General features: G+C 42.1%; 3 protein-coding genes across 4 annotated transcripts; 2 read left to right on the forward strand and 1 right to left on the reverse strand.

Moving 5' to 3' along the window:
• Nucleotides 1-2,377: 2,377 nt before the first annotated feature.
• On the reverse strand, nucleotides 2,378-24,862 carry LOC135496809 (solute carrier family 12 member 9-like). 2 transcript variants are annotated; one of them, XM_064786334.1, is made up of 11 exons: nucleotides 24,780-24,862; nucleotides 23,525-23,914; nucleotides 9,350-9,484; nucleotides 8,905-9,039; nucleotides 8,487-8,635; nucleotides 7,962-8,145; nucleotides 7,424-7,543; nucleotides 7,108-7,219; nucleotides 6,527-6,684; nucleotides 6,101-6,308; nucleotides 2,378-5,633 (listed from the first exon to the last, which is right to left on the reverse strand). In XM_064786334.1, the coding sequence occupies exons 2-11, from the start codon at nucleotides 23,871-23,873 to the stop codon at nucleotides 4,286-4,288; spliced, it is 2,898 nt and encodes a 965-aa protein (XP_064642404.1). In that variant the 5' UTR covers nucleotides 23,874-23,914; nucleotides 24,780-24,862; the 3' UTR covers nucleotides 2,378-4,285. The 2 variants fall into 2 exon arrangements, with proteins under 2 accessions (XP_064642404.1, XP_064642403.1); XM_064786333.1 differs by lacking the exons at nucleotides 23,525-23,914; nucleotides 24,780-24,862 and adding an exon at nucleotides 11,583-12,039.
• LOC135496666 (tetratricopeptide repeat protein 36-like) lies at nucleotides 12,297-22,822 on the forward strand. Its single transcript, XM_064786110.1, has 4 exons — nucleotides 12,297-12,469; nucleotides 19,170-19,318; nucleotides 19,708-19,809; nucleotides 20,096-22,822. Exons 1-4 carry the CDS (start codon nucleotides 12,321-12,323, stop codon nucleotides 20,257-20,259), a joined length of 564 nt encoding a protein of 187 aa, XP_064642180.1. The 5' UTR covers nucleotides 12,297-12,320; the 3' UTR covers nucleotides 20,260-22,822.
• LOC135496664 (uncharacterized protein K02A2.6-like) lies at nucleotides 12,698-17,801 on the forward strand. The gene is made up of 2 exons (XM_064786109.1): nucleotides 12,698-16,984; nucleotides 17,033-17,801. The coding sequence occupies exons 1-2, from the start codon at nucleotides 13,070-13,072 to the stop codon at nucleotides 17,219-17,221; spliced, it is 4,104 nt and encodes a 1,367-aa protein (XP_064642179.1). The 5' UTR covers nucleotides 12,698-13,069; the 3' UTR covers nucleotides 17,222-17,801.
• Nucleotides 24,863-26,489: the final 1,627 nt, after the last annotated feature.

Raw genomic sequence — 26,489 nt, forward strand, 5'->3', positions numbered from 1 at the left:
AGAATGGTCACTATAAGAATTATTCAGGAAGAATTGTATAATATTTCATTATTTGGGGTTTTCCATGATTGTCCGGCCCAATTGGCAATTATTGCCATTTGGGATGGTGGACAGAGCCAGGAGCAAATGCGACGCTTATGATTTTTTCAAAGAAATAAAATGCCCGATTTACATCCTCCAGAATCAGGGGAATCGGGCGTTTCCAGTGATATACGACACAAATGGGTTGTCCTCATGCAATCACATTGGAAACGCATTTTAAAATAGATGTTACGTCCTATGCTGTTAACGGTGCACGTCATCATTGCGTACATTCGGGTAAAACTCCCTAACGAGACCTCAATCAATCTGAAATTCTCACAAAGTCAGCAGATGGAGTGAGCCTGGCAACGATGGTCACCATTGACGACGCTTGGAGAATGGACGTCATAGTTCCGGTCATGCGCAAAGAGGTTGTCGTCTGCCACGTGGCCAAATTTCTTTTGGCGGGGGCTTGAAAATTTCTCCTCAAAAAACTTCGATTTTACGTTTCTTTTCGCAAGTAAATACTTTTGGGGCGGTAAGTTGATAGATAAGATATCATAGCTCAAACATACATATATTTTGATCTGCTTCTTTCACTTTTGATGCAGTATTTTATGATTTTTGTGCAGTGCGCAAAAATTGTCGTGGCGCGCCCGCATTTTTGACAAATGGGCGTTCATTTCCTCCAAAAAAAGTGTCGAGTTGGAGTTCCGGCATCCTGGTCGAGTTGCCTTATTCAGATATTTGTGTTCTATGCGTATTTCTACGTCTGTTAAACTAGATTTTATAAATAATTCGAGCGTTTTTTCGATTGAAAAACGTGCACATAAACGGAATACAATGTCTCTGTGCCTGCTGACCATGTGCTATGCCATGTGCATTGTGCGTGCATTGGACTGGATGATGTGAAATCGGGAATAATTGCATCCTCAGTTGGCAGATTCCACATGATTTAAGCAGTCTCCTATTGTCTAAAACGTACCGTTGCCACTTCCGGGCCAACTTCTTAATTATCTGCTCCCACCATGAGATTCATATTGTGTCCAGAATTGTTCTTTCAAATACAAAGTCACAACCATGATGCTGTTATGGGACAAGTAGTTTTCTATCTATACAAATTTAAGGGCTTTTGTGAACCGTCCTTGTGCAGTCGAAGATGACACATACAAGGCTAAGGTCCTTGGGACAGATTCCAGGTTGTGCCTGACAAGGACATGAGATCCGCAACCGTGATGTCTCCTGTTCCAGATTGAAAATCTCTGATTGTGAAAGGACTTCATGAAACCTTGACAAACAGGGAGATGTACCACCAAACAAACCCAAGAGAAGAAGCTCTTTTGACACGGTCACAACTAGATCGTCTTGTATACAAGATGTATTTTGAGACGATTTGTGCTGGGGCACCTGACATTGCTGAGCTAAAACTCAATAAGAACCAACCCCTGTCAGATTGAAAATTAGATTGTCTAATTTCTTGTAATTTGCAAGGTCTGCTTTTTTGCAGGATCAGGATTGACAATGGCTTCCAAACACTGGAGAGTCTGCAAGGCTAATACAGAGGCTATGGCCATGATGGTTGTGCCGATCGATCTTCAACTTCAACTTTTAGCAGAGTGGAGACTGGAGCCCGGCATCTCAGGTGGGGTACAGTCACATTAGTGGATGATTGTCCGACAGGAAGTATGACAGTACCTGTCACGTTCTTACAAGGTTGGGCTGAGTACAGTACTTGAGGGTTATGGGGAGAATTCCCTCAGAATTGTGATTATCACAAATTGATGCATTATCTTTAACTGTTTTGCTTCTTTTTCAGCCTGGTTTCATAAGGTAATTTGGCGACCCATCATCTTCATTCTCGATCTCAGATGGACAGTCCTGTTCTTGTGAAGAATCCATCGACTGTTGTAATCCATCCCAGCCACCGCATCTGAGGGACTTTGTCAGGACATGGTTGAGGTAGTATATGCAGTAAAAGTTAGCTTGTTAGTGATGAAGATGTGGTCCGCTGCAAATCTAAAGTGCTAAGAGAGCATCAGTCCAATAGGGGCCTACAGCGATGCCCATCCTATGACTTGTGATACTGAGCAACCACAGAGGGAAATGGTCTGAACCAGAGCTAGAAGACCGTGACTACAGCAGTCCCACCAGACATTCATTGGTCATTGGTAGACCGAGAAATTGGGAAGACTAAGAGAGATGGTTGACAGTTTGTGGCGTTTGAAATCTACTTCATGAGCTCGAGACACCCACAACCATTCTAAGGTCTACCTATTCTGCCCAGTGATCCAGTCTCAGTGAAAGTTTCATTTTGGAACACTCTGTTGTTCCCTAAAAACTTCACTTATACGAAAAATTTAACCTCAATATCACAATTTTATTATTGTCATAATCTTAAGCATTATTAGTACATAAAATCACATTCGTTGATGAAGTACAAACCATACATATAACAAGCATTATACAAATGGTACATGACATTTTGATTGATTGAGCACATGGTCTCGGTTTGGTGGGCTGAGGTACTAGGAAGACAACAAAGAGTCTCCACATACATGCTGATACGCAAACTGTGTCGACAATATTAAGCAGATTGAGGGAGGCCTGTACAAAAGGCCTATCTAATGTGTTATAGGCCTATGCGAAACAGATGCACCAAAACTGGCTAAATAGCATCGATACAGCATTTTAAAGGTACAATACATAACTGTAAACTGAAATTTTCAGTTGAAATGTTGGCACTTTTCAAGTTTGTACATGATAGTGTATTCGTGAAAATAAAACCATTGTAAAGATTTTATAGTTTGTGAAGGGTGAAGACAAAGCCATATCTAGTGAACTGTCCTGGAAATTATAACAGAGCAAAATGCCAACTACTACTTAAAATATATTGCCCTGTCTATCATTTAAGAGTGTCAGTAGCTCCCAACATGGATTACAATAAATGCTGGTCTTGACAGGGAAACCATGGGTGACATGACTTAAGACTAGCAAATGCTTTTACTTCAATTTCATACAGAAAGTGTAAATGTACATGGGGTTTTAGATAAAAGCATTTGCTAGTCTTTATTCTTATCACCACTCCTCTACGTAATTCGGAATACAAAGCGGATATACAATACAAACCCATTAGCACATGTAAATGTATGCATCATTCATGCACACCTTGAAGGAGGATGCAATTTTATTTTTACTAGTCGGGTAATATACTTTAGTACACAAACCGAAAAACACAATACAAGTATGAACTAATGGGTTACGGTAACAATACACAAATAATCTGGGCTTTACCACAAATTACATGGAGGATGGATATTTCGTTTCTGCATTTCATGCAACAGAAATACCCACAAACCATTTTCAGACAAGCTGAGGCTTGAATTTACAGCTCACAGTCTTGTGACCAAACCACTGGCTGGAGATAGCCTAAAGGCTATAAAACCAATTATTCATACCTCACACGATATATTGCAAGGATAATGATTTGAAAATGCTTTCACAACAACAAGGACAAAACAAACACGGAAAAATATGACTTAGTACATTCAACTACAAAATATATTCTAGCACAGAAGCTATTGCAATAATTCTAAAACATCTTCATTACATGAGACCAATTGACATGAATGTAGAACAAACAATCAAATTAAATTTGGGTGAGACAAAACACGGACGAGGTTTGAACTCCGTCCAACCGTAAGAGTTCTCTTACTTTTTACCAAGTAGAGGATCGATATGGCATACAGCGTACATGTATCTTCAATATAGTATTCATGGGAGCGCATTTTCACAAAGAGGACACGTCAACATTCACATCACGAAAAGCATACTGGAATGTTTACAGTTGCAAAGGTTACAGTGTACCTTCTGCCACAAGGTAACTAGTATAGGGATTACACAGGCGCCTGATCTAATGCATGCCACTTCATGTCACTGGCCCTAAACCAGTTTACATCTGACAAAAAGTATTACCTGTTATAAATTCCCCAACAATTTGGGTCAAGCACAATTACCTGTGCATGGGAGAACAGATATAAAGATACAAATACTGATGTACAGTTATATAATTACTGATTTCTGGTACAAATTATTAGCCTGGGGGCCTTTTATAATTCTCAGGGTTACATCTTTAGATGTTTCAGTGAGCTTTCAGTGTGGTGCCCCACCAAGTCAAACTTTGAAAAGTTGGAGAACACTAACTCTGTTGGGTGATTTCAGCTCCAACAGTCAAATTACACTGAACTATCCCTATGGTAAATCTGAATTATAACGTAGTTGATGTAACTGGATGAAGGCCATGCACGAGAACAGTTGGAGGCAAATCGCTTGTCAGTATTTCCAACTGACGGAGATAGTGATCGAAGAAATTTTTACTCAGAGGTGGTGCTGGGAGGTAACAAAATGTAACCGCAGTGTCGATGCTGTTTTCTTTGATCAAATCATTCATGCCCTGAACGTAATCTTCCGGGAGATAATCAAAGTCAGGATTACTGCCAAAGTCTGTTTCTGATTCTACGATGGAGTTGTCGTCCAAGAGACATGTGACGTGTTCCCAGCGGATTATTTTCACCTCTGCTAAAATCCTCAGCTGCTGGAGAAGTTTGTCGAGTTTGTTCTCAATGCTGAGTGTGTCGTCCTCGCGGGCATCAACGCAGAGAAACACACGTAGCGTGGTGTTGTGTTTCCAGCCAGGAACCATGTGCAATATACAAGCGATCTGTAGTAGGAACAGGCAAGATGTGTCAAAATATGTCACACTGGCTGGTTTGAAGAAATTCATCGGCCATGCATCAATGTACATTTTCCTCTTGCTGTTGACTACCGCCTTTTTTTCAAAATTTTGAAAATGTCTGAATAGGCAGCAGTTCTTCTGCATCTTCAGGACATCCTGTATGCATTGAACATACTCCTGTCCAGATAGTCGCTTCCTATCCTCCAAACCACGTAACCGGGAAAATCCGTCCCGATTCAGAATATCTGTTGGATCTTCGACGTTGACGAAGAGTCCCTTTTTTCTCGGTGCTGCCTTGAACAGGACATCCTGCGGTGTTGTCGCATCGTGAAACCCAAGACAAACCGTATTTGGTTTCATCCCGCCCAAACCGGCAATCCGAATCAAATGATGAATACCGGATCGGACTGAGCTAGAAACCGTCAACTCGACGAACGCCTTTACTTTCAGGATGTCAATAAGTTGCAACCAGTTTGGATACTCTTCTAAAGTTGGGTCTTTCCCCATCTTATCAATTTCACCAACTTTCACATGTCCCAAAATATACAAGCCTGATTTCTTTATATCGTTCACGAAAGTAATCAACGGGCCGCAGGACAACGGATTTGATACCAGGAGCAACATCTGGGGGCGCCAGTATTTCACATGTTCCTTCCTGGAATCCAGAAGCAGAAGATACTTCCTCACTTGGTGGAAGATGAGCGCCTGGCTGATTGAACCCCACGAGACGTTCAGAGATCGGAAATGTAGCACGATGATGAGGAAGAGGCAGATGATGATGGCTACGGAGGCGAATATCGGGTTGATGAGGAACGTCATGACGATGGAGCCGATTAGTCCCAAGAGACACGTGTGCCAGGAGAAGTACTTGAAGGTCGGCCTGGAACAACAAGTTATGACATCCATTGATTTCATTGGCAATTAACGAGAACCAATATGCAATTGTTTCAAGTCTGTAGGTGGTGGAAGCTCAAGAAATATTATTTCAAGTTTGGAGGTGGTAGATAGAAGCGCATAAAATTTGAACCCACTACATATCCACACACAAGGGCATCGAAAATTAGGTAATTATATTGTTTTATGGTTTCTACACATGGACAGATGCTGAGAAAATAAACGCCATAGATTTAAAACATCAACTCTCCATGAAATGACATGGCCTATTCAGAAATGATGTGTGCAGTTCTGACAAAGTAAGTCTTCCACCCTACAAAATGCTGTGCAATTCCTCCAATTAATCATTCCGTAAAAGAATTTCACAGGTCAACACCACAGAATAATCACAGGTCCTTGGTATAACCAGGTTATGTCTGATTCTGAACAATTTTCAAAATCAGTATCACTCACCTGAAATTCGGAGCAGACGCCACATCGAGTGCCATACACGAGAGATTGGTAGCAGCGTAGGACAACAGGAAGAACACCGATACAAGAGGAGCAATGGCATTCAAAGACCCGATGAGCATGACAGCCTGCACAAGGATCCAGGTCATCAGAACAGCAACGTAAGGGTTGCCTCCTTTGGTGGATATGGTGGCTGGTCGTAAAAGAATCCCTAGAAAAAGAAAATAACACAGTTTCAACCATGATCAGCACCCGAGTTCTGATGGAGTCCTATTTCAAATTGTTTCTGAATTCGTACCCCTGCCCTGAGAGTCTGATATCAGAGTCTCCAAATTGAGAAAAGGAGAGTCTGAATCTGTTATCCTTCACTAGAAGGAACAGGACAGAAACTTTTGCTGGTGTCAGAGAGTACATTTTTGTCAGACTTACAAAATAATTCATCTCTCGCAAGGGCCTCTAAGACTCTTGAAGCACCAATGAGATTGCCCAGGGCAGCGGAGAGGGTGGTCGCAAACATTCCGATCACAACAAATGGCGGCCAGAGGTTGATCTGTTGTAAGAAGCCATAATCGTTTATCAAAAGATATCTGGAAAGATAGATGTGTTGAATAAAGATGTAGGGTTAGGTGCAGTGCTCGAGGACATGGAGATGAAACAGCTGTGATCTTTCCCTGGAGACGAACCCGCGGCCTCCTCAGTATGAGTCAAGCACTCTTCTTCCAATGCAACTGATCTTTGACAAAGCCAACAAATAAAAGTTAACAATCTTTACACACCAGGGGCCGTATTTACAAAGCCCTCGCATCTTTGCGACCACGCAAATCTATTGTTCACCTGCATACACCCTATTGTTCACTGACTGTCGGACAAAAGATTAGCGTGGTCGAAAAGTTGCGAGGGCTTTGTAAATATGGCTCCAGGACGTAACACTGTACAAAGTGGGTGCCGGCCCGAATGGCAATGAAAAACAAACTTTGACAAAGAATGTCAACTCCATGAAGTCACGTTACCTTGAACTACTTCCAGCAGTTAAGATCGTGAGCAAGATGTATGTCACAAATGTAAAAGCTGTTGCGGCCATCGTCCCGACTGGGATGGACTTGCTCGGGTCCTTAAGTTCACCTGAAATAAAGGAATATGTTCATAATCCAACTTTTAATTCGACAAATATGATTCACTTTCAATTAAAACGATCAGTTATAATGCATAGCAAGGAGCCAATCCACTTCACCCTGAGCAAGATTATTAGAATTTGACTCCGTTACATTGACAAACGCCCCTAGCACCCCCCCCCCCTCAACATATCATAACCCTGATTTGACTGACCAGACATGTTCGCTCCGTTCATGATTCCCGTCACGCTGCTAAACAAGATGGCAAAAACAGCAACAAAAGACAGTGGCTTTCCCTGGATGTCTCCCTGGCTGTAGTCAATGGTGTAATTTTCTGAAAGAAATCGTTGGAAATGAAGTCCATATTGTTGATTTTAACTGCTTTCTATTCACTACTTCAACAATATCCCAAAACAGCTCTCTGTTTACTATCAGCTACATGATACAAAGTTATTCACTGAAATCACGATTGAACTTAACCCACTGCATGTCACAAGGCTTGATTAAGACTTTCTTGAATGGGAGTCAAATCAAAGTTTTCAACAAAACCTCAGGACTTCTTCAACAGTTTTTTGGTAAGTAAACAGGGTCCTGGGCCAGGTTTCATGCTTCAAAATTCTTTTTCCAGGGTTATCTCGAGCCCTGAATACCACTTATGGCTCTCAAAGACTAGCTTTGTGGTGTCCCAAGAGATCTGTACCCGTCAGCCAGACTTCTCAGTGTCACAGCCTTGGCCGTCCTGCTGTACTTACCAAAAGTATTTTCAGCGAAAGTCTGTGGTTTGAGACCCGTGTAGTTTCCACAGAGTGTGAGATTGGTGGTTTCATTCAAGCCGCTCTGGGCATATGCGACCTTATTGGATGTGGGAATGGTGACACACGATGAACCAACCGCAAACATACTGACCATAACTGACAATATGCAAATCACCACAATCTGGAATCAGATAAGAAAAGTTCATCAAATCAGCCAAATCATGTTACAACAATTTCAGTTTTGATAGCACAGTCAATGCTTCTTTACTCGCTATAGAGAAGTTCAATCTACAAGTAAATACCGTTAGGCAAGCCCGGGAGGAAGGTCCCGGTTCTCAAATGAATGCAAAATGCAAAATCGCAAAAGCAGTGTTGTCAGAGCAAGTTGGATGATCATTCACCTTATTGAGTAAGGTGACCGCAGCCTGGCCTTGTGAAATGCACTTTCGGCTGTGAGCAGAACAGCAGTGCCAACGATTTAGTTTCATTCAAGAGGCTTCTAAACACCCCAAACCTATTTACCAAGAGAATGGCCAAAGACGTCCGAGCGAACATGGACCCACCAATGATACAAACAATGAGGCAGAGCAGCAGAACAACAGTCTGGTAGAGATACGGATACCATCCTCCCTCTGCTGGTAGATATGGTTGATCCGCCCCGATGAAATTACCTATAACAAATATCATAATCATTCAGTAATCTTACCTCTCGAAGGATTTACCATAAAATTACGCATGCGCAATGATAATTAACCATGTTAACCAAGCAATAATCAATGGTCACATACTTATTCTTGTTCAAACTTTTGCCAACTGTGGTGTCAATTCACAGTCCATAAAGTAGTATCAAAAATGAGCCAATCTGACAACTTGTTTCACAGTTGACAGTTTTGGTTGAAGGAAGCAACGCTACCAAATTTTATGTATGTTATTGATTTACCTCCTGGTCCAAAATTATCAATGACCCCCTCGACAAACCCTGCGATGTACAGACCACACGCTAGCACGTTGGCTAGGAAAAACAGAAATCCTATACTGCCTCCGAATTCTGGCCCTAACGCTCTGCTGATCATGTCTGCGCATTGTTAAGGAAAGAAAATAGTGAATTCAACACGGCTACAAAAGCCCTTGATCAGCCCACTCAAAAATATGTCTTATTTTCTAATTCATAAAATTCTTGCTATTCCTGTACCATGAATAAGACTAGTCATTATCAATTCTTGCGATACAGTTCTTTTTATCAGCTCAGATGTGACATTGTCCATGTTGTCATCAACTAAATCAGCAGCTCATTATATTTTGGCCAAACCTGCCTAAGGGTTTATCTGGACTCCCACGTCTGACAAACTATCTCTTCGACAATTATTCCAAACGTTCAAGGATACAATACGCTCCTCCCCCTTCCACAGCACCATTCGTTGAAATGGCACATATAGACAAGATCGTCATGGCCAGGATGAAGTAGGCAAGGATGAACTGTGCGATGGACTCGAGGAGGCCTGACTGACCAACAACTAAACCTGCAGCGAGATAATATAAGATATTGTTAAATGAAAGAACACCATCACACGGCCAACTTTTTGTCTTCTGTGTTCGATTTTGGCCAATTCCATCGCGGTCACAAAGAGTCCGGGAGAGTAGTACATGTAGGCCTGTGTCGTGTACTTTTTCCATCTATTGAATTGAAGAGTTGAAGTAGGCTTATGATGGCATTTCCAATAATTTTCTTAGGCCTGTCGTAACCACCTCTTATCACAAGACGAAACTCCGTTCAGGAGGTCACTGTTGAAGGTGATTAGATTCATTCATACATGTATGAAGCCAACCACTGCAGACAAACATAATACATATTTATCTCATGTAGAAAAGTTCACAACTACATGTAAGTGTAGTTCAGCAAGGGCCAACAGAAGTGGTCCAGGTTTTATGGAAACAAATAGGGAGGGCAAATTTTGGGCAGGTTTTCATGCAGCAAAATCATTTAAACAATCGATTCAAAGGCCTGCACTGACAGTTAAAAATTTGAAATTCGATTTGAAAATTTCTCATTGTGTGTGAATACATACTGAAGACAACTGTCAACCAGAACAATCAATTCATGCGTATGAACATGAAACCATTTTTTCAGGAAAATTCAAACAACATGTTTTTTTTCATTCGCAACAATATCATTTCCCCTATTCTTAACAATACTATTGTTTCATCATGATTTGATTTAGTTTCAATCATGATCTGCTCCATCTTGACCCCAAAGACTTGATAATCTTGCTAATGAAAGTATGGAGCAGAATTAGTGACACCATGGAAATTCGCATGCACCCTCTCAAACAGACTCTCAACTCGTGTCAATCATGAGACATGAACTTGTGACACTTCAATCTCAAACAAGCATAGTACCGGGTAATAACAATACCGGTAAGCTCCAAGGCAACCATCAGTCATTCTCAGTGTTGACTGTTCGATTGCTTGCCCTAGAAATCGATGGATACATGATTTATACTGTAGACCCTTTTTTTTTTAGCAGACCTATTAAAGGTGCCATGCAAAAAAGGGATTTTGATTGCTGCAACCTGCAATTATAATCATCGCTATGTAGAACAAGATCACATGTCTCTGTATGGCTGGAAAGAAAATCTGACAAAAGTATATTGATGATGATTGTTGGCCTGTGATTCATTGATTGTTGGCCTCTGTCGAGCAACAATCATCAATATTTATTTACTCATTACTCGCTTATCGGTACATAATTGATTTCAATTTGTTATACAAGTGACCCAGGTGCACATTTTTTCTCCTGTCTATCAAAGGATATATAATGTAACACTTTTCTTCCATTAACAACTTAAAACAGACAGAAACAGAGTAATCACTTTTTTCTGTCCAAAGTGAACCAGTCTGGCACTCTCTTTTCTCTCTTAGTAAGTGAGAATCGACAATTTACATGTGCATAATCGTTTTTTAAAGTAAATTTCCAATACTAAAATGCCCACAGGAAGTACAGAGACAACACAACGTGACATACATGTGATGTGATGCCTGCAGGATAATTCAACATTGATCACGATCTAACATGAAACATGTCTAATCACAGGTTTTGCGATATTCTGTGATATTTTTAGTCAATAAGATTTATCCAGGAAGACAAAAGAGCCCCACCCATATTAAAATCGCAGCAGACTTGAGACTGCAGAAAAATGGTCCAAGACTGAAGAACAAACTACAGCAGTTTCAGGGTAGTGAACTTCAAGCGATAACTTTTTGAGGGCAAAGCTATGAGGAGTAATATGTAATTCAAGAAGAATTTCTTGTGTATATTGTATCTCCACATTTCTTGTGTATATTGTATCTCCACATTTTGCTTGCCACTGCACTGATATCTCAAAGTACCTAGACAACGGAGCTTTGACATAGCACGTGGGGCAGGGCTAGGCCTATAGGTTGATATATATATATGATATAACTTCGTACCAGTTGGAGGAAGTGAGAGTGAGAATCATGACAACCTGAATGGCTATCTCTGACTTGTACAAAGTGGCCACGAGATGGTCATGGACGTGGTTGACAAAGTGTCCACTCTGATGCTGAAACACGATGTTAACAATAGATGAAGACACCCACCTAAACGTAAGAAGATGACAGTACTGAACATGGACAAAGCAACTGGTGCAAACACTCCGGCCATGGTATTCAGCGACCGTCTCGAAACAGTAGTCGAACCTCCCATTTCATCAGGTTTGATGCATATACTTGTCAGCCTGTGGTATCCATCAGGCCCTGGCATGCTGCTGTAACGCCTGCTTCCAGGTGACTTCATCAGTGGAGTATGTTGATTATCACCTTCTTCATCACCAGCAGGTTCTTGATTCAACAAATATTGTTCATCACTACTGGCTTCATCCACACTGTTTGCGCCACCATAGAATGAATCCATGCTTTTATTTGATGGCGACGTTGACCCATACGAAAATGACATTCTAATGAAACTACCGGATCCTCTTTCTGATCACAGATAGTCTATAAACTAGGGAAATATCATTTCTACAGCGTGATTGTGATGATTGTATACAAAAGTGGGTCATGTGCTCGCCCATAAAAAGTCATGTGACATAGCCAGGTATAACCAATCGATCGCTTTTGAGTTTGGACTTGATGCTGTAATTTCCTTAATCAGAATAAAGATATTGAAATATGCGGTATGGAATGAAGATAATTCGATAATGTATTGCACTAAATGCCAGTGACTTGCATATACATCAATATTTGCGAAAACAGACGGTATGAAATTGATCATAACAAACAAGATCGCTTAGTTTGATCTGCATGAACGAGGTCCACGTGGTGGCGCTGACTTCCATCATGGAGTCCCAAAATATTTCTCAGCACGATAACGCAATTTTAAATACCATTTTCAACCCTAATTTGCCAATAACAGAAGATCTTCTTGAACCTGTTGCGGAGGTAACGGAGTATGAACCAGAAAGTGCAGAAATCAAAGAATCCAAGAGGTAACTGATCAGTGAGTGGTTCTACAGGGAGTGTTTAGGGGCCTATTATTGCAATGAGCAATGCAAAACACGGTGTGTCCCAAAAAATGCAGAGCAGTACAGCCCACAGGGTGTCCAAAAATGTCTTTGGGTTAGAGCTTGAGTAGTTTGATATTGTTTTTCCACTGGCACTGATAAATAATCTAAGTATGGTACCATCTTGGCACAACTACGTCCCAGGCTATTGTTGGATACTGTGTTATGTTACACCCTGTATAATAATATCAGTAGTGGTCGCACAAATGTGCTTGTGTTGTAGCCATCTTGGGCTTGTCACAACTTCCGGTATAATCACCAATAAACCAGTTTATTGTTGTTATGAAATCCATCTATAGTTCCTAAATCTGATATCTTCCAAGGATCAAGACATGACATTTGGCGACGAGGGTAAACTAACTTTCGGCAACATCACTTCGTAAGCGGTATCTCGCGTGTATCTGTGCATAAATCGAGGTAGAATCGGGGCAGAACCCTGCTCGGTTGCTCTGCGCACATCATCATACATCGTATCGGCCAGTGCAGTGCATCGTATCGTAGCTTCGGGATAACCTTTCAATCATCATGTCGATAAAACCCAAGCTAGCAGAGTTGGAACATTTCCCTCTTGAGCCTAAAGAAACGGCAGCCTCCCGTTGGGAGCAATATACCAAGCGTTTTGATAACTTTTTAGTTGCAACCAATATCACCAATCAAATCCGCCAGAGGGCAATGTTGTTGCACTGTGTGGGCGAGGAACTGTTCACGATATTCGAAAATATCCCTGATCGAGGCGCTGCTGATGATTATGCTGCGTGCAAGAATGCAATCAAAGCATATTTTCAACCAGCCAAGAACGTTGAATTCGAAACCTACAGCTTTCGTCAGGCTCGGCAAAAGCCGGATGAATCGACTGACCAGTATCATGTTCGGCTCCGAAAACTGAGCATTCATTGTGAGTTTCATGATGTGGATCGTGAGATTAAATCGCAGATCGTACAAACTTGTCGTGACTCTGAAGTTCGTCAAAAGGCTTTGCGGGACCCCAACCTCACCTTACAGCAACTCTTAGCCTATGCTAGGGCTAGAGAGGCTAGCGGGGTTCAGGCCAAGGCTATGGTTGATGGACACGAAACCGTTATCAAGAAAGTGGAGTCACAGAACAATCGATCGAAACCAAAAAAGTTTGTACCCAAAGCAAAACCGAAGTCGAAAGACTTAACTTGTGGCTTGTGTGGGGGACCGTACCCTCATGAGAACGAATGCCCTGCAAAGGGGAAAAGCTGCAATAACTGTGGTATCATGAACCATTATGCTAGGGTTTGCCGGAAATCGAAACAGGCAAAACAGGGAACTCAGGCTGGTCAATCAGCAAAACCGAGATTCAGCCAAAGGCACAAGCAGCATCATGTTGGTGATGACGATACGTACGGTTACAGCAATAATCAGAACCGGCCTTGGGAGGACACTTACAACTTGTTCAATACGGAGTCCGAGGATCCAAACAAGTTCCCTAAGCGTAGAAAGCAGGCATGGGCAGAGTCGCCTATCACGCCATATACCGTCGATGCTATAATCAATGGCGTGAACATAACGTTTGAAGTCGACACCGGGGCTTCAAAAACCATTGTGAGTCAGGATGAGTTCGATAGACTGCGCACAGGGACAGAAACTTTAAATCTTGAACCAGCTTCGGTGAAGTTACGTACGTATACTGGTGAAGAATTTCGACCATCAGGCATGTGTGTAGTTCCTGTTACGTACGAGGACCAACAGGCGGAGCTGTCTCTCCTAGTCGTGCCCGGAGATCGTCCAAATCTGCTAGGACGAGACTGGATGTCAAAATTGTGTCTGAAGTGGCAAACAATTTTCGAGACTCATTCTGTGCATGAGAAGATAAATCAGCGCATCAGTGAAATAAAAGTTGTGTTGTCGAAGTATCGCGACTTGTTTAAACCAGGCCTAGGCAAGGTCAAAACCAAGGCAAAACTACATATCGATCCAAACGTAGTACCGGTATTTCATAAAGCGCGTCCAGTACCGTATGCACTTCTCGAGGCAATTGATAAGGAACTTGACAGATTGTTAGCTCTGGGTATCATTGAACCTGTGGCTCAATCCGACTGGGCTGCACCGATCGTGCCTGTTCGTAAACCAAATGGGCAAGTTCGTATCTGTGGTGATTTTAAACTCACTGTCAATCAGGCTATCAGGGGGAACCAATACCCAATACCAAAGATAGCTGATCTGTATGCTAAGTTGGCCGGAGGGCAGACCTTTACCAAGATTGATATGTCGGATGCCTACCTACAGATGGAGCTAGACGATGCTTCGAAAGAACTAGTAGTTATCAACACACACCGTGGGTTATTTCGCTATAACCGTCTAGCGTTCGGCATTTCTTCCGCCCCTGGCATCTTTCAGAGAACAATGGACAATCTATTACAAGGACTTGATCATGTCGTTGTGTACCTCGACGATATCTTAGTTACGGGCAAGACCGCTCAGGAACACCTGGCTAATCTCGAGAAAGTTCTGAAACGGCTGCTAGACGCAGGGTGGCGGTTAAGAGAAGAGAAATGTACATTCAATGCTGATGCTGTTGTGTACCTGGGTCACCGCATTGATAAGGATGGCTTGCATCCTGTCCCCGAAAAGGTTGAGGCCATTGTCAAGGCACCACCACCGGAGAACATCCAACAACTGCAGGCATATCTCGGAATGCTGAACTATTATGAACGGTTCTTGAGAAATCGTGCAACCGTGTTGGAACCATTACATGAACTCTTGCGCAAGAAAGGGTCCTGGCATTGGGGTCCTGATCAGCAGAAAGCTTTTGTGGTTTCTAAGGAACTGTTACAATCATCGAAAATCCTTGTGCATTATGATCCAGCAAAGGAGATAATCGTAGCTCCAGACGCGTCACCTTACGGACTTGGTGCGGTATTGTCTCATCCTGGTGAAATCAAAGGACAGGACCGACCTGTCGCGTATGCTTCACGTTCCTTATCGTCTGCTGAACGCAACTACTCGCAACTGGAAAAGGAGGCGTTAGCGTTGATTTTTGCGGTCAAAAAGTGGCACCAGTACTTATGGGGAAGAACTTTTACCTTGTTGACGGATCATAAACCGTTAGTAGGTTTGTTGCATCAAGACAAACCAATACCACCAACGGCCGCACTGCGCATACAAAGGTGGGCTCTAACTCTGTCCGCATATGACTATAAAATCGTCTATCGTCCAGGGCAACAGAATGGTAACGCGGATGGCCTAAGTCGACTACCAGCGTCGCCCCCACCAGCTTCTCCACCACCGGCAGAGTTCATTCATGCATTGGATCAGATTGACACCACTGTCGTTACGCACACCATGATCGCCACCTGGACCAACAGACATCCTGTGTTGGCCAATGTTCGAAAGTTCATCCTTTCAGGATGGCCTAAGCGGGTTGATAAGCAATATCAGCCATATTTCTATCGTAGAAATGAACTAACTCTACACGAGGGTTGTATCTTGTGGGGTGCTCGGGTCATCGTGCCTCCACAAGGTCATCGTCAGCTCCTGGAGGAGTTGCACTTGGCACATCCAGGCATGGTCAGGATGAAAAAACTGGCTCGATCATATATCTGGTGGCCAAACTTGGATGAGGACATTGAGCAGAAAGTGAAAGATTGTCAGAGTTGTCAACAGCATGTGAAGAAACCAACCGCCGCTCCGCTTCACCCATGGGAATGGCCTGGTAAACCATGGTTCCGTCTTCATATCGATTTCGCTGGACCATATGAGGGAAAAATGATTCTCATCATTGCAGACGCACATACCAAGTATATCGATGCTCATGTGCTCAACTCTGCAACGTCGTTGAACACTATTGGCAAACTGAAAGCAACATTTGCAGTGCACGGATTACCGCATATTATCGTTTCGGACAATGGTTCGAATTTCACTAGTCAAGAGTTCCGGGACTTCTGCAAGAGTAACGGAATACGTCATATCTTCACAGCACCCTATCACCCGGCCAGTAATGGGCTCGCTGAACGCGCTGTTCAGACTATCAAGAGTGGACTGTCAAAGTCATCGAAATCGCAATCGCTGGAATCTCGTCTCCTGGAGGTTCTTTTCCGTTATCGTATAACGCCCCATGCTACCACTGGCATGGCACCATGTGAGCTCCTCATGCATCGTCAGCTTCGCTCTAGATTGGATTTGGCAGTACCAGACCTGTCATCATCTGTGTTACGTGGTCAAACTGCCATGAAATCGCGTCATGATAGGAAGGCTAAAGCCAGGGAATTTAGCGTTGATGACGCAGTTTTCGCTAAGAACTTTGCTGATCGTGGTCTGAACTGGTATCCGGGACGCATCACATCAAGATCAGGACCGGTATCATACACTATTCGTTTGAAGGATGGTCGCGTGTGGCGCCGCCATCAGGATGCTATACGTCTCAACGAGGCACAGGAGGACACATCGGTTGAACACGAGACACAACCACCGCAGGTTGTGCCAACTCAACAACGGGATGAAATCGTGTCACAACCACCGCAGGTTGTGCCCATTCCACAACGGGAGGAAATTCAGGGAAATCCGAGAGATTCCGATTCTGTGGTCACTAGGACACCGCAGGCTGCTACTCCACCAGTAGTTGCCCCACCTTCGCCATCTGCTGGACCGCCACAGCAACCTCTTCGTAGGTCCAGTCGGGTCAGCCATCCGCCAGATAGGCTTGACCTGTAGCGCTAATCAATAGGCGTCTAAGGTGTAGGCGGATCGCTGCCTTAGTATGTCAATCCTTTGTTAATTCTGCGCTGCGAGTGTGGCTCTTGACATTCATTCAATATGAGTACCTAATCATTCTTATGTTGAACTTGTAATTGCATATGGATATTGTGTGTTCCATTTTCATTATTGTTCAGTTGAGTTAAGCAATCGTTTATAACTGAGTAATTGTAGTGTTGGTATTCCAGATAATTATACTTACCTCCAGCAGTGAGCAGATTTACTGTGTACTGAATATTGTGTTAGCACATTCGAGTGTAAATCAAATCCTATAGACAATTGGATTATTTAGAGACTATGTGTATAGACTTATCCTAGTCAGTGGGTTTCCAGTTACAGTGTTATTAGGTTTTGATCAAGCTCACGTATCATGGACTGGCATCTTCTGGGGGTGAGGAATGTTGGATACTGTGTTATGTTACACCCTGTATAATAATATCAGTAGTGGTCGCACAAATGTGCTTGTGTTGTAGCCATCTTGGGCTTGTCACAACTTCCGGTATAATCACCAATAAACCAGTTTATTGTTGTTATGAAATCCATCTATAGTTCCTAAATCTGATATCTTCCAAGGATCAAGACATGACAGCTATGAAATTGCTATGCCCTTCATATGGTGAAGTTTGAGGTGAGAAATAAATCCTTTGGAATCGGGATGTTGAATGGCAGGCGGTATTTGCACCACGCCACCACGGGCACCACGCGACCACCACGCCACCACGCGAACAGGCGGAGCGATCATAATAACGATATCAAAACAGACCATCGGACCACAGACACTTGAGAGTTGTGGTTACACCTACCAATTATAGATGGCATGTTGGTATACTGCGTTGTTGCCTGACGGGATTTACGAGTATTTATTACTTGTTAATGGCATTTGCAAAAAGCAGGGCTATTATTAAGCCGCTATACATCCGTGTCCAACCGTTTGTCATGAGAGATCTTATCACACCATTATTGTTATCACAATACTGTCACTGCGGAGAAAGTATAGATCGGAGACCTATTATTGCGAATTCGTGTTGTACAGAGACTTGTCCATTAAAGGGGCACTATAGGCAACATCTTGGTAGGCAACATAAAGTTACACAAAGTAGCCAGTGAGTCTCTCACCTCTCACAGTTTGTCCTAACCTAGTCACGCTTGTAACAGGGATACATTCAGTGATGAATCAAATAAGACCTAATGCCCTTACTCTGTTTATAAGTCAGCTAAAGTTGGCCAATTTGACCCCCTGCTCCTACATAGTCCCCCTTTAATGGGAAACTATAGGCAACAGCTAGGTAGGCAAGATAAAGTTACACAAAGTCGCCAATAAGGGTCTCTCACACAACAGTATGTTGAAACTATGCACACGTGTTCGAGTGAGTGATAAATCTAACTCCTCCCCCCCCCCCAACCCACCCCACCCAAACGAACGGCCACCCCTTTAAAGGGAGATCGACTATATAACCCACTCGTACTCGTATGGTTTTTGCAGGTCAGTCGTCAGTTGGAGTAGGTCTAGTTACTCAACGGTAATTCAGTACGTATTTCCGTAGTTGGCGTATGCCTTTATTCCAATAATCCCAAAAACGGGCATCAGAGAAGCTAGGATAGCAGCCAACGCCATCTATAATTGTTCCAAGAAACCATGATCCAATGAATCGGCCGCTATTTTGATATCGTCATTATGATCGCTCCGCCTGTTCGCGTGGTGGCGTGGTGGTCGCGTGGTGCCCGTGGTGGCGTGGTGCAAATACCGCCTGCCATGTTGAATGATACTAAAATAATTGAAAGGGCCCCATCCTTTACAAGAACACAGAAGAAGTTGTTAAAAGTGTGGTATAAAGGTTGGCAGCCCATTATTAAAATAGGGTCCGTTTTATGTAGAGGTGGCATTCAATTTTAGGGGTTTTTTCAGACTAGAATTAGAAGGCGTACAAGCTGCAGAAAAAGGAGACATCCAAACAGCTCTACATTTCTTCTGCCAGGCTATTGAAGTGTCTCCAGAAAGAGCATCATGCTACAACAACCGAGCTCAGGCGCTCAGATTGCAGGGAGTCACCCAAGGTAATTTGAGTGATGAAGTTCAGAGAGCCATTCAGAATTATTTGGCCACTTTCCGTGGGTCGCATGTCTATCATAAGAGAACAAACCTAACATCTCTTCAGAACTAATTGCTACTAGCTGCGAGTCTGTTATCGAAAAGGCAACCCTACACCTCTGCAGATACATTTCAGCACAGAATTATCAATTCCAGAGTATGATCAGGAAAGAAATGTTTATTAGTACTTGAATCACCTTGGGAGTGAGTACCAAAATGTTGCTCCTTGTGTTATCTATGGAGACTAAAGAATAATTTTTACAAATGGATACATCACCATTTATTCAGTGTTCAGTGATTTGTGTAAACTTGTGTTATCTATTATTTTTTTATCATTCTTTTGCTTGTATTACAGGGGCATTGAGTGATCTGAATAAAGCTATTGAGCTAAGTGAGGGGAAAGGCAAAGTTGCATGTCAGTCGTTTACACAGAGAGGACTGATTGAGAGATTAGAAGGTAAGGACATAGTCATAATTATAAGTCCATCAAACTTATCTCTGTGAGTGACAACAAGAATTCATGAAGACTTCATGGCCTTGGGTGTTGGAAAAGGTTAATGGGCACAAAGGCCATTTTGGAGCCCACCAACTACCATGGCCTTAGCCCTGGTCTTTTGGCTGGAATGAAAGATGCTATAGACAAATTTAGAATAGATGATAATCTTGCTGGAGTCAAGTTATACATCTCCTGAAATTATCAGGAATTTCTTTTCTCCACATGATCAACATTTCTTTTCTTCCAGGTCACAATGAAAAAGCATTGAATGATTTCAAAATAGCCGCCAATTTGGGCGGAAGTTTTGCCAAACAGCAAGTCATCGCTATGAATCCTTACGCAGCAATGTGCAACCAGATGCTGGGCGAGGTCTTCAGTCGAATGCGAGCTGGAGAGAATATCGAGGATTAGGACGGGTGTCTTGTAAATTGAGGGAAGAAAGACTTTAGACAGTATTGGTGTGTGTTAAGTACCTTCCAAATTTTTTGTATCTGATCTGTGCTTTTAATTTTACTGTAGTGTACTGTGAGGGTAATTCAGTTATGTGTAAACCGAAAGAGAATAGAATAGCTGCATACCTGGAACCCTAACTTGGTGCGTGATGGATACGTCCTCACTGGATGCTGAGGATAGATGCGCTGTCAATTTCTATGAAACTTAAAAAGGGTTTCTGAATGTATTATGTTTTTATATGGCAAGGGCATAACTTCATCAGTTCGAAGTTAATGAAAATTGCATGCGAGGTGTACACACATATTCACTCAGCAGGACCTTTTTATCAGTTTCTGGCAACAGGTAACCTATTTAAAAGAAAAGAGCTTCATGAATATATACATGTATGCCCATGGCACATTACGGTTGATGTACCCTTTTGCCTAGGAATATAAAGAATGAAAAAACTCATTCTTTTGCAAGGCCCTAACGTCACAAGTCCACCAGATCACTAGAGAACAGTCTGTTGATACGCTGCCAAAAGTAGGCTTATTTTTGGTAACATATGACTTTCAGTAATCTATTGGTCACCGAATTCCAATACGGCATGCACTACTGCGCAACATTCCAACGATATTGAGCCAATGGACAGTCTTCCAATTTTATGCATTTTCCATGGTAAATCTAGTAATGTATTCACCGGTGTATTCTTTTTTGAGTGCAGTTTAATTTTGTTTGATTTGAATAAATATTTAAGTATGGTTAATGAATTGCTTGTTTTTTCTGTCGATTTGAGTTCTGGATTGGTTTATAGGACCAACAATTTTAAGTCCCTTAGTTAGTTCTTACCAAAATAATGAGGGCACCTCTTTGGTAATCATCTTATCATCATGGTGTCTGCTCCCCTGGTATTTACACACTCAATCGCACAGCTGGTTGGGGTTATAATACAATCGTTCATCCATAACTAATCAATTGGTTCATAATCTGATGTCATGAATTGCAACTACACACACCAAAGAATAATTTTCTGTGACACTGTTGTAGCACACTTCATTGAATGTGAGTATCATTCAGTGTGCCATATATCCACTGTTTCAGTGGTTGAGTCATGATACAGCAAACCATGTGGCCCAGGTTACATTCTGCCAAACAACGTGAGCAATTCCAGCTATTCACTGCCACCCACGTTGGAGGTCATTGATCGAGTGGCTCATATCCCCCTCCAATGTTCAAATTTTATTTTTTATTTTCATCATTATCTTTCAAATTAACCAGAGATCTCTAATAAATGTTTCCTAATGCTAGTGTGATGGATGAATCCATTAGTGGATGAGGGATTATATTGGTGCATTTGAAAATATGGTTCAAACTGTCAGAAAGAGCACCTTGTAAATGCTAGAGATCAATGTTCTTATTTGAGTTGTTGCCTATTCTAACCCTTTGGTCACAAAGTAGTACAGTGTATGCAGCATGATAGAGAGAGAGATAGAGAGCATCATTCTGGCATGTCTAATGAAGAGAACCCATTCTACATACACTCTACCTAATCTGTGGCTTTAGGGAAACATGCAAACACCTCCCTATGATGAGATCTCATTCTCAACAGGCTAGCCTCGGGCTTATTGTAAGTGCTTCTCATGGAGAATGACAAGGAAATCAGATCGGGGTACACAACGGTATATCACGAAGAAAGCTCTAGTTAACCCATCGGTGTTGATAAGAGATTTGTAAGCAGAGAGTGGGGTCAAACTTGGACGGCAGTAGAAATTAGAACGGCTCCATACATGTCATGTAGTTTCTGTTCTGGCTGAAAATATGCTTTATAAAACACAAATATGATTTGAACCGAAACCCTTTGAGCTGGTATAACATTCTCAAAACCTCCCACCCCTTTTGCTGGAATATTTTTCATCCCCTTACATTGCTGATGTTAGCAGACCGCAGAAACGCACCATTATTATCAATGTAAGGCTTCATCAACTCTGATCAGCCTCTATACACCTGCTATTAGCGATGCACCATCTCAGCACACCATCTCGCTCAGACTCTCATCCATCGGGGATAATTGAGGTCAGGGTGATGGGAAGGCAGCTGTGTATGCTCCACTCGGGTGTAAGACTAAGAGACTTTCCAGTCTCATTGAAACTTAAAAGTGTGCTCCAGTCAGATAACAATTTATTGTGTGGCTAAAACTGCTCTCTGCCCTTCATCCATCAAAAAGAGAAAATACCCTTCCCTTTTTAATCCTGGCAAAGCACTACCTGGGCTGCTAGTTCTGGGAATTTTGTCAGGATGGGGTTGTATCTTTTTTTTAAAAAACTGAGCTGTCCCCAGTCACAGCAATATTTGGTTGTCTTGGGAAAGTGGTAATGCGGTGCACATTTCCACAAGGGCAAGTAGAAAATTTAACACATCTGTGCTCTTTCCGAGATCCTGATTTATATTGCTTCTAGTTCTATGGCATTGTATGGTGATGATAACTTGAAGTGAATACGATTGCCATCTGCAAAGTGAAAAAGATGTTGAAAAAAAGAAAGAAGATCTTTCAAGAAGATTGCAATATCGATGGTTCACAATACCCACAGAAAACTGTTCAGGTGTGCCAAACTCTGCCATCATCGGTTACCATGGAAACTTAAGAAATAGCAGTAGTTAGGATAACAAGGATAGAGGTAGAATGCATGTTGGTTTCTATCTGTTTATGAAATAGGAATTAGAATGATTTAGTTCTATAATAAGATTTGTATATTTCAGGCGACTTTTCCTTTTGTAAAGTTCCAATTTTTTGATGATATTGAAACCTGAAATCTGTAAAAATTGGACAAAAATACAAAATAAAGTGAATAACAAACATAATGTGAAAGTTATATGTTTTATGTTGATATTTTCGGCCACAAGGTAGACTGTGGAGATGGATGTCCAGTGTTGGTGCATTCACTGGAGTCTGCTCCCGCTTATCTGAGGAAATAGGAGACTCGAGAGAGAAGGGCTGTAATTATCACTGGCTGGCGGGGATAGCCAACTGCCTTTGCAAGTGATTGGATGGATTATGACCTGCCCCTGCACAAACCATTCACTTCAACTCACCCCCAGATTTATCCATTAGGTGGAGATCAGGAACCGTGACAACTTTGTTTGCTCGCCATAGAGGCTCTCCTCTGTTTGCAGTATAAGGACAACATCATCATATCTAATTCAAATATGCCAAATTTCGAAATCCACAAAAACATCATTTACTCACCCGTGCGTAAGAATAAATTACTACATTGTGCCAAAGCGACAGGTCCAAACACTCCGCCCCAAAGCCCTAAGGTCCTCCTCAACTCATCACCAATATTTCGTGGGAAAATCTGGGACATGCGATTAAAATCATGATACGTCGTATGCGCTCCATTGGCACCGTCCTTCTTTGCACGTTTCCGCAAAGCACCACCGTCTGCGTTATTTTTCAATATAGGTTTCTTTTCGTCGTAGCCAGACGTTGTGGATGTAATGGAGGATAGTGATGTTGATGACGCCATTTGGATCTCGTTGATGTCATCGGGGGCAAGAGTGACGCCAGTTTTGTCATGGATGATGGAAGCACTCATCGTTTCCGTTGATTCTTACTTTGAACAGAACTGTTCATTTCCTGCAAAGAATGAATGAGTGTGGAAAAATAATACAATTTTTTACCCAGACATTATGCCCCAAATGCACATTCTGTTCACGTTTGTTGGGGATAAGCTGTACTCAAGAGATCAACCTATTTAGAGATCTAAATGTATAAAGAATAAATGAACCACATCTAAGCACAGTTCATAATCAAATAAGACACCGTCCACAGGATGTGACAAAAATATAATCCATCGATCCACAAAACTGTAGCTGAGCAACTTAATTGCTCTTAATTCCTATCCCAAAATGTCAAGGCCTGATGGCTTGATCATTAACTTAATCTAGCCAACACCCACACCAGTGTCTTCACACAATGACAGACTGACATTTCTAAAACTCCTCCATTGATATGAATGATGGAAATTATGTATCCTCAGGTAAATGTTTTACTCCTGTTTAGCTTTGAAATGATTTTCCAGTCTAACCTCGATGCTCCCAGCAACAATAATAAGAACACCTACTTTCTTCCCTTAACTGCTTAAAAAGGAAGAGAGGATTGGAGCAAGACTTTTGATTGTGAGACTGAGAGGATGACGGAGACTTGCTGGTATGACTTTTGCCCTTCTCGTCCTTCCATTCAAATAATTAACGGTGATAGATGAAAAATATACCAGCCCCTCATTCAACTCTCCATTGCTATGACTATGAATGTATGAACATCTGCCTACTTATCGCAATAAGACAGAAACCGGTTTACCAATACACGGAACAAATTTTCCCTTTAGTGCTTTATAGCTTATGCAGGATCCAAATCATACCTATGCTGGTAAGCGAAAGATAATGCATTGCAGTGGGAAAACAAGATCTCTGGTCAAAATCATCATACAATACATACATACCTCAAACGACAATGCTTCGTGGCTTTTCTTTCCTCAAACCCTTTCCATTGAAAATTGATTTTTGAAAGAGAAATAATGACAGAGAACTACACTGTGTCTAGGACACAACATACAAAGACTGATGTTCGGTATTAATCATGTAGTTGACCAAATGGAAGATAGACGGTGCTGGATTTCTTGGTTGGAAAATATTGATCAGGATGATTCAATGGTAAGCTGCTGGTGCTAGCATTGCTGTGGAAAGGATGAGTGTTGTTTATGATTCATCCCTGGAATTTAAAGATGGTCGACACAAGAATACAACGAAAAGCATATAAAGTTTCAATCATTACAGTAACACTGCAAGTGTTCACGGATGGTGGAAACACAAGCTCAATTTGTGTGGTGCACGGGGGGGGGGGGGGGAGGAGGGATTGTGCTAAAGCCATAGTATTAGTTAAGAAGATGAGACTGTATCATGCATGTACATGTAGTACATGTAAATGTTTCCAAACATCTCTTGGTGATTCCTTTGAAGACCAGGCAAAAACCAAAATAAGAGGCGCCGAGCTGTTGATGATGATGATATTGATGAAAACAAATAAGTGCACAGACTGCAATTTGCTTCACCATGGAATGACAATGTAGGCCTAAGCCTACCGCACTCCTGGAGAAGCACAATCTAGCACCCATCCTACTTGCTATCCTCATAGGCCTACATCATCAGTGAAACTTGTTATTTCTGATACGCCCCCCAGCACCACGCCCTCTTCACTTGTCTTTGCTTGGGGCAGACCCTTTCAAATGCGAATATACAAGCTTCTCTTGCTGCATTGGGCTCTGCTCTTAGGGTGCAGGTTTTCGTCTAGTCTAGCTTGGCTCAAACAGCCAGCACTGTCCCTGGCTGAAATCAGAGTTGGCCTAGAGTTGCTTGATCCTGATCCCCAGCCACCTGTCCATGACCATGCTTTCCAAAGTTATAGTTATGAGACAGCCCCTAATTTGTTTTCATTTTAGTTTTGATTTGTTGAATGCATTATCTAATCCTATTATAGATTCTTGGTTACTTTCTTCAACTTTGGCTTAACCCATAAGCATTCATTCTGCATTCTGGTGTGGTTAAGTGATGATTAACTTACTAATTCGTGTAAAAGGACGACAATATACGATATTGGTTCTAGTTCTTCGATTTGCCGCTAGGGTTCCGTCGTTGGATGTGAGCTTATCGGCCGCGTCGGAAGGAATGAAATCGCTTTATTTTACGAATCTCACGTTCTTTCATAAAAAAGCCTGGTCAGATAACCAGCTGGCAGAGGCTATTTCAGTATTTGTTCCATTTTACTCTCTTTGCCTGCTTTGAAGAGTTGTCCATTAAACACTCCTGTCTCCTGGGTAAAACTTGGTGAGAAAAATGAGTGATCCTTAATCCAATCTTGCCAGAGTGAGCAGTCCTTCTCGAAGCATCAGTGTCTCAGCAACAGCTGATATTAGTTAGTGATAACAAGTCTTGACGGAGTGCAGCCTCGACACACAAACAGTGGAGATGGTCATCAGATGATTTGAGATGGGACTTTGTGACGAATGACGATGTGATTCAAAAGCAAACGAGGACTGACAACAAATTTGAGGGCTCCATACCAAAATTACAGTGTGGACAGATTGATCAAAATAAATTATTTTTATATGTGGATAATGATGTCTTTTTTTGTGGCACGTTCTGAATGAGAAAGA

This window comes from Lineus longissimus, chromosome 12 (assembly GCF_910592395.1).
Source record: "Lineus longissimus chromosome 12, tnLinLong1.2, whole genome shotgun sequence".
Lineage (NCBI taxonomy): Eukaryota > Metazoa > Nemertea > Pilidiophora > Heteronemertea > Lineidae > Lineus > Lineus longissimus.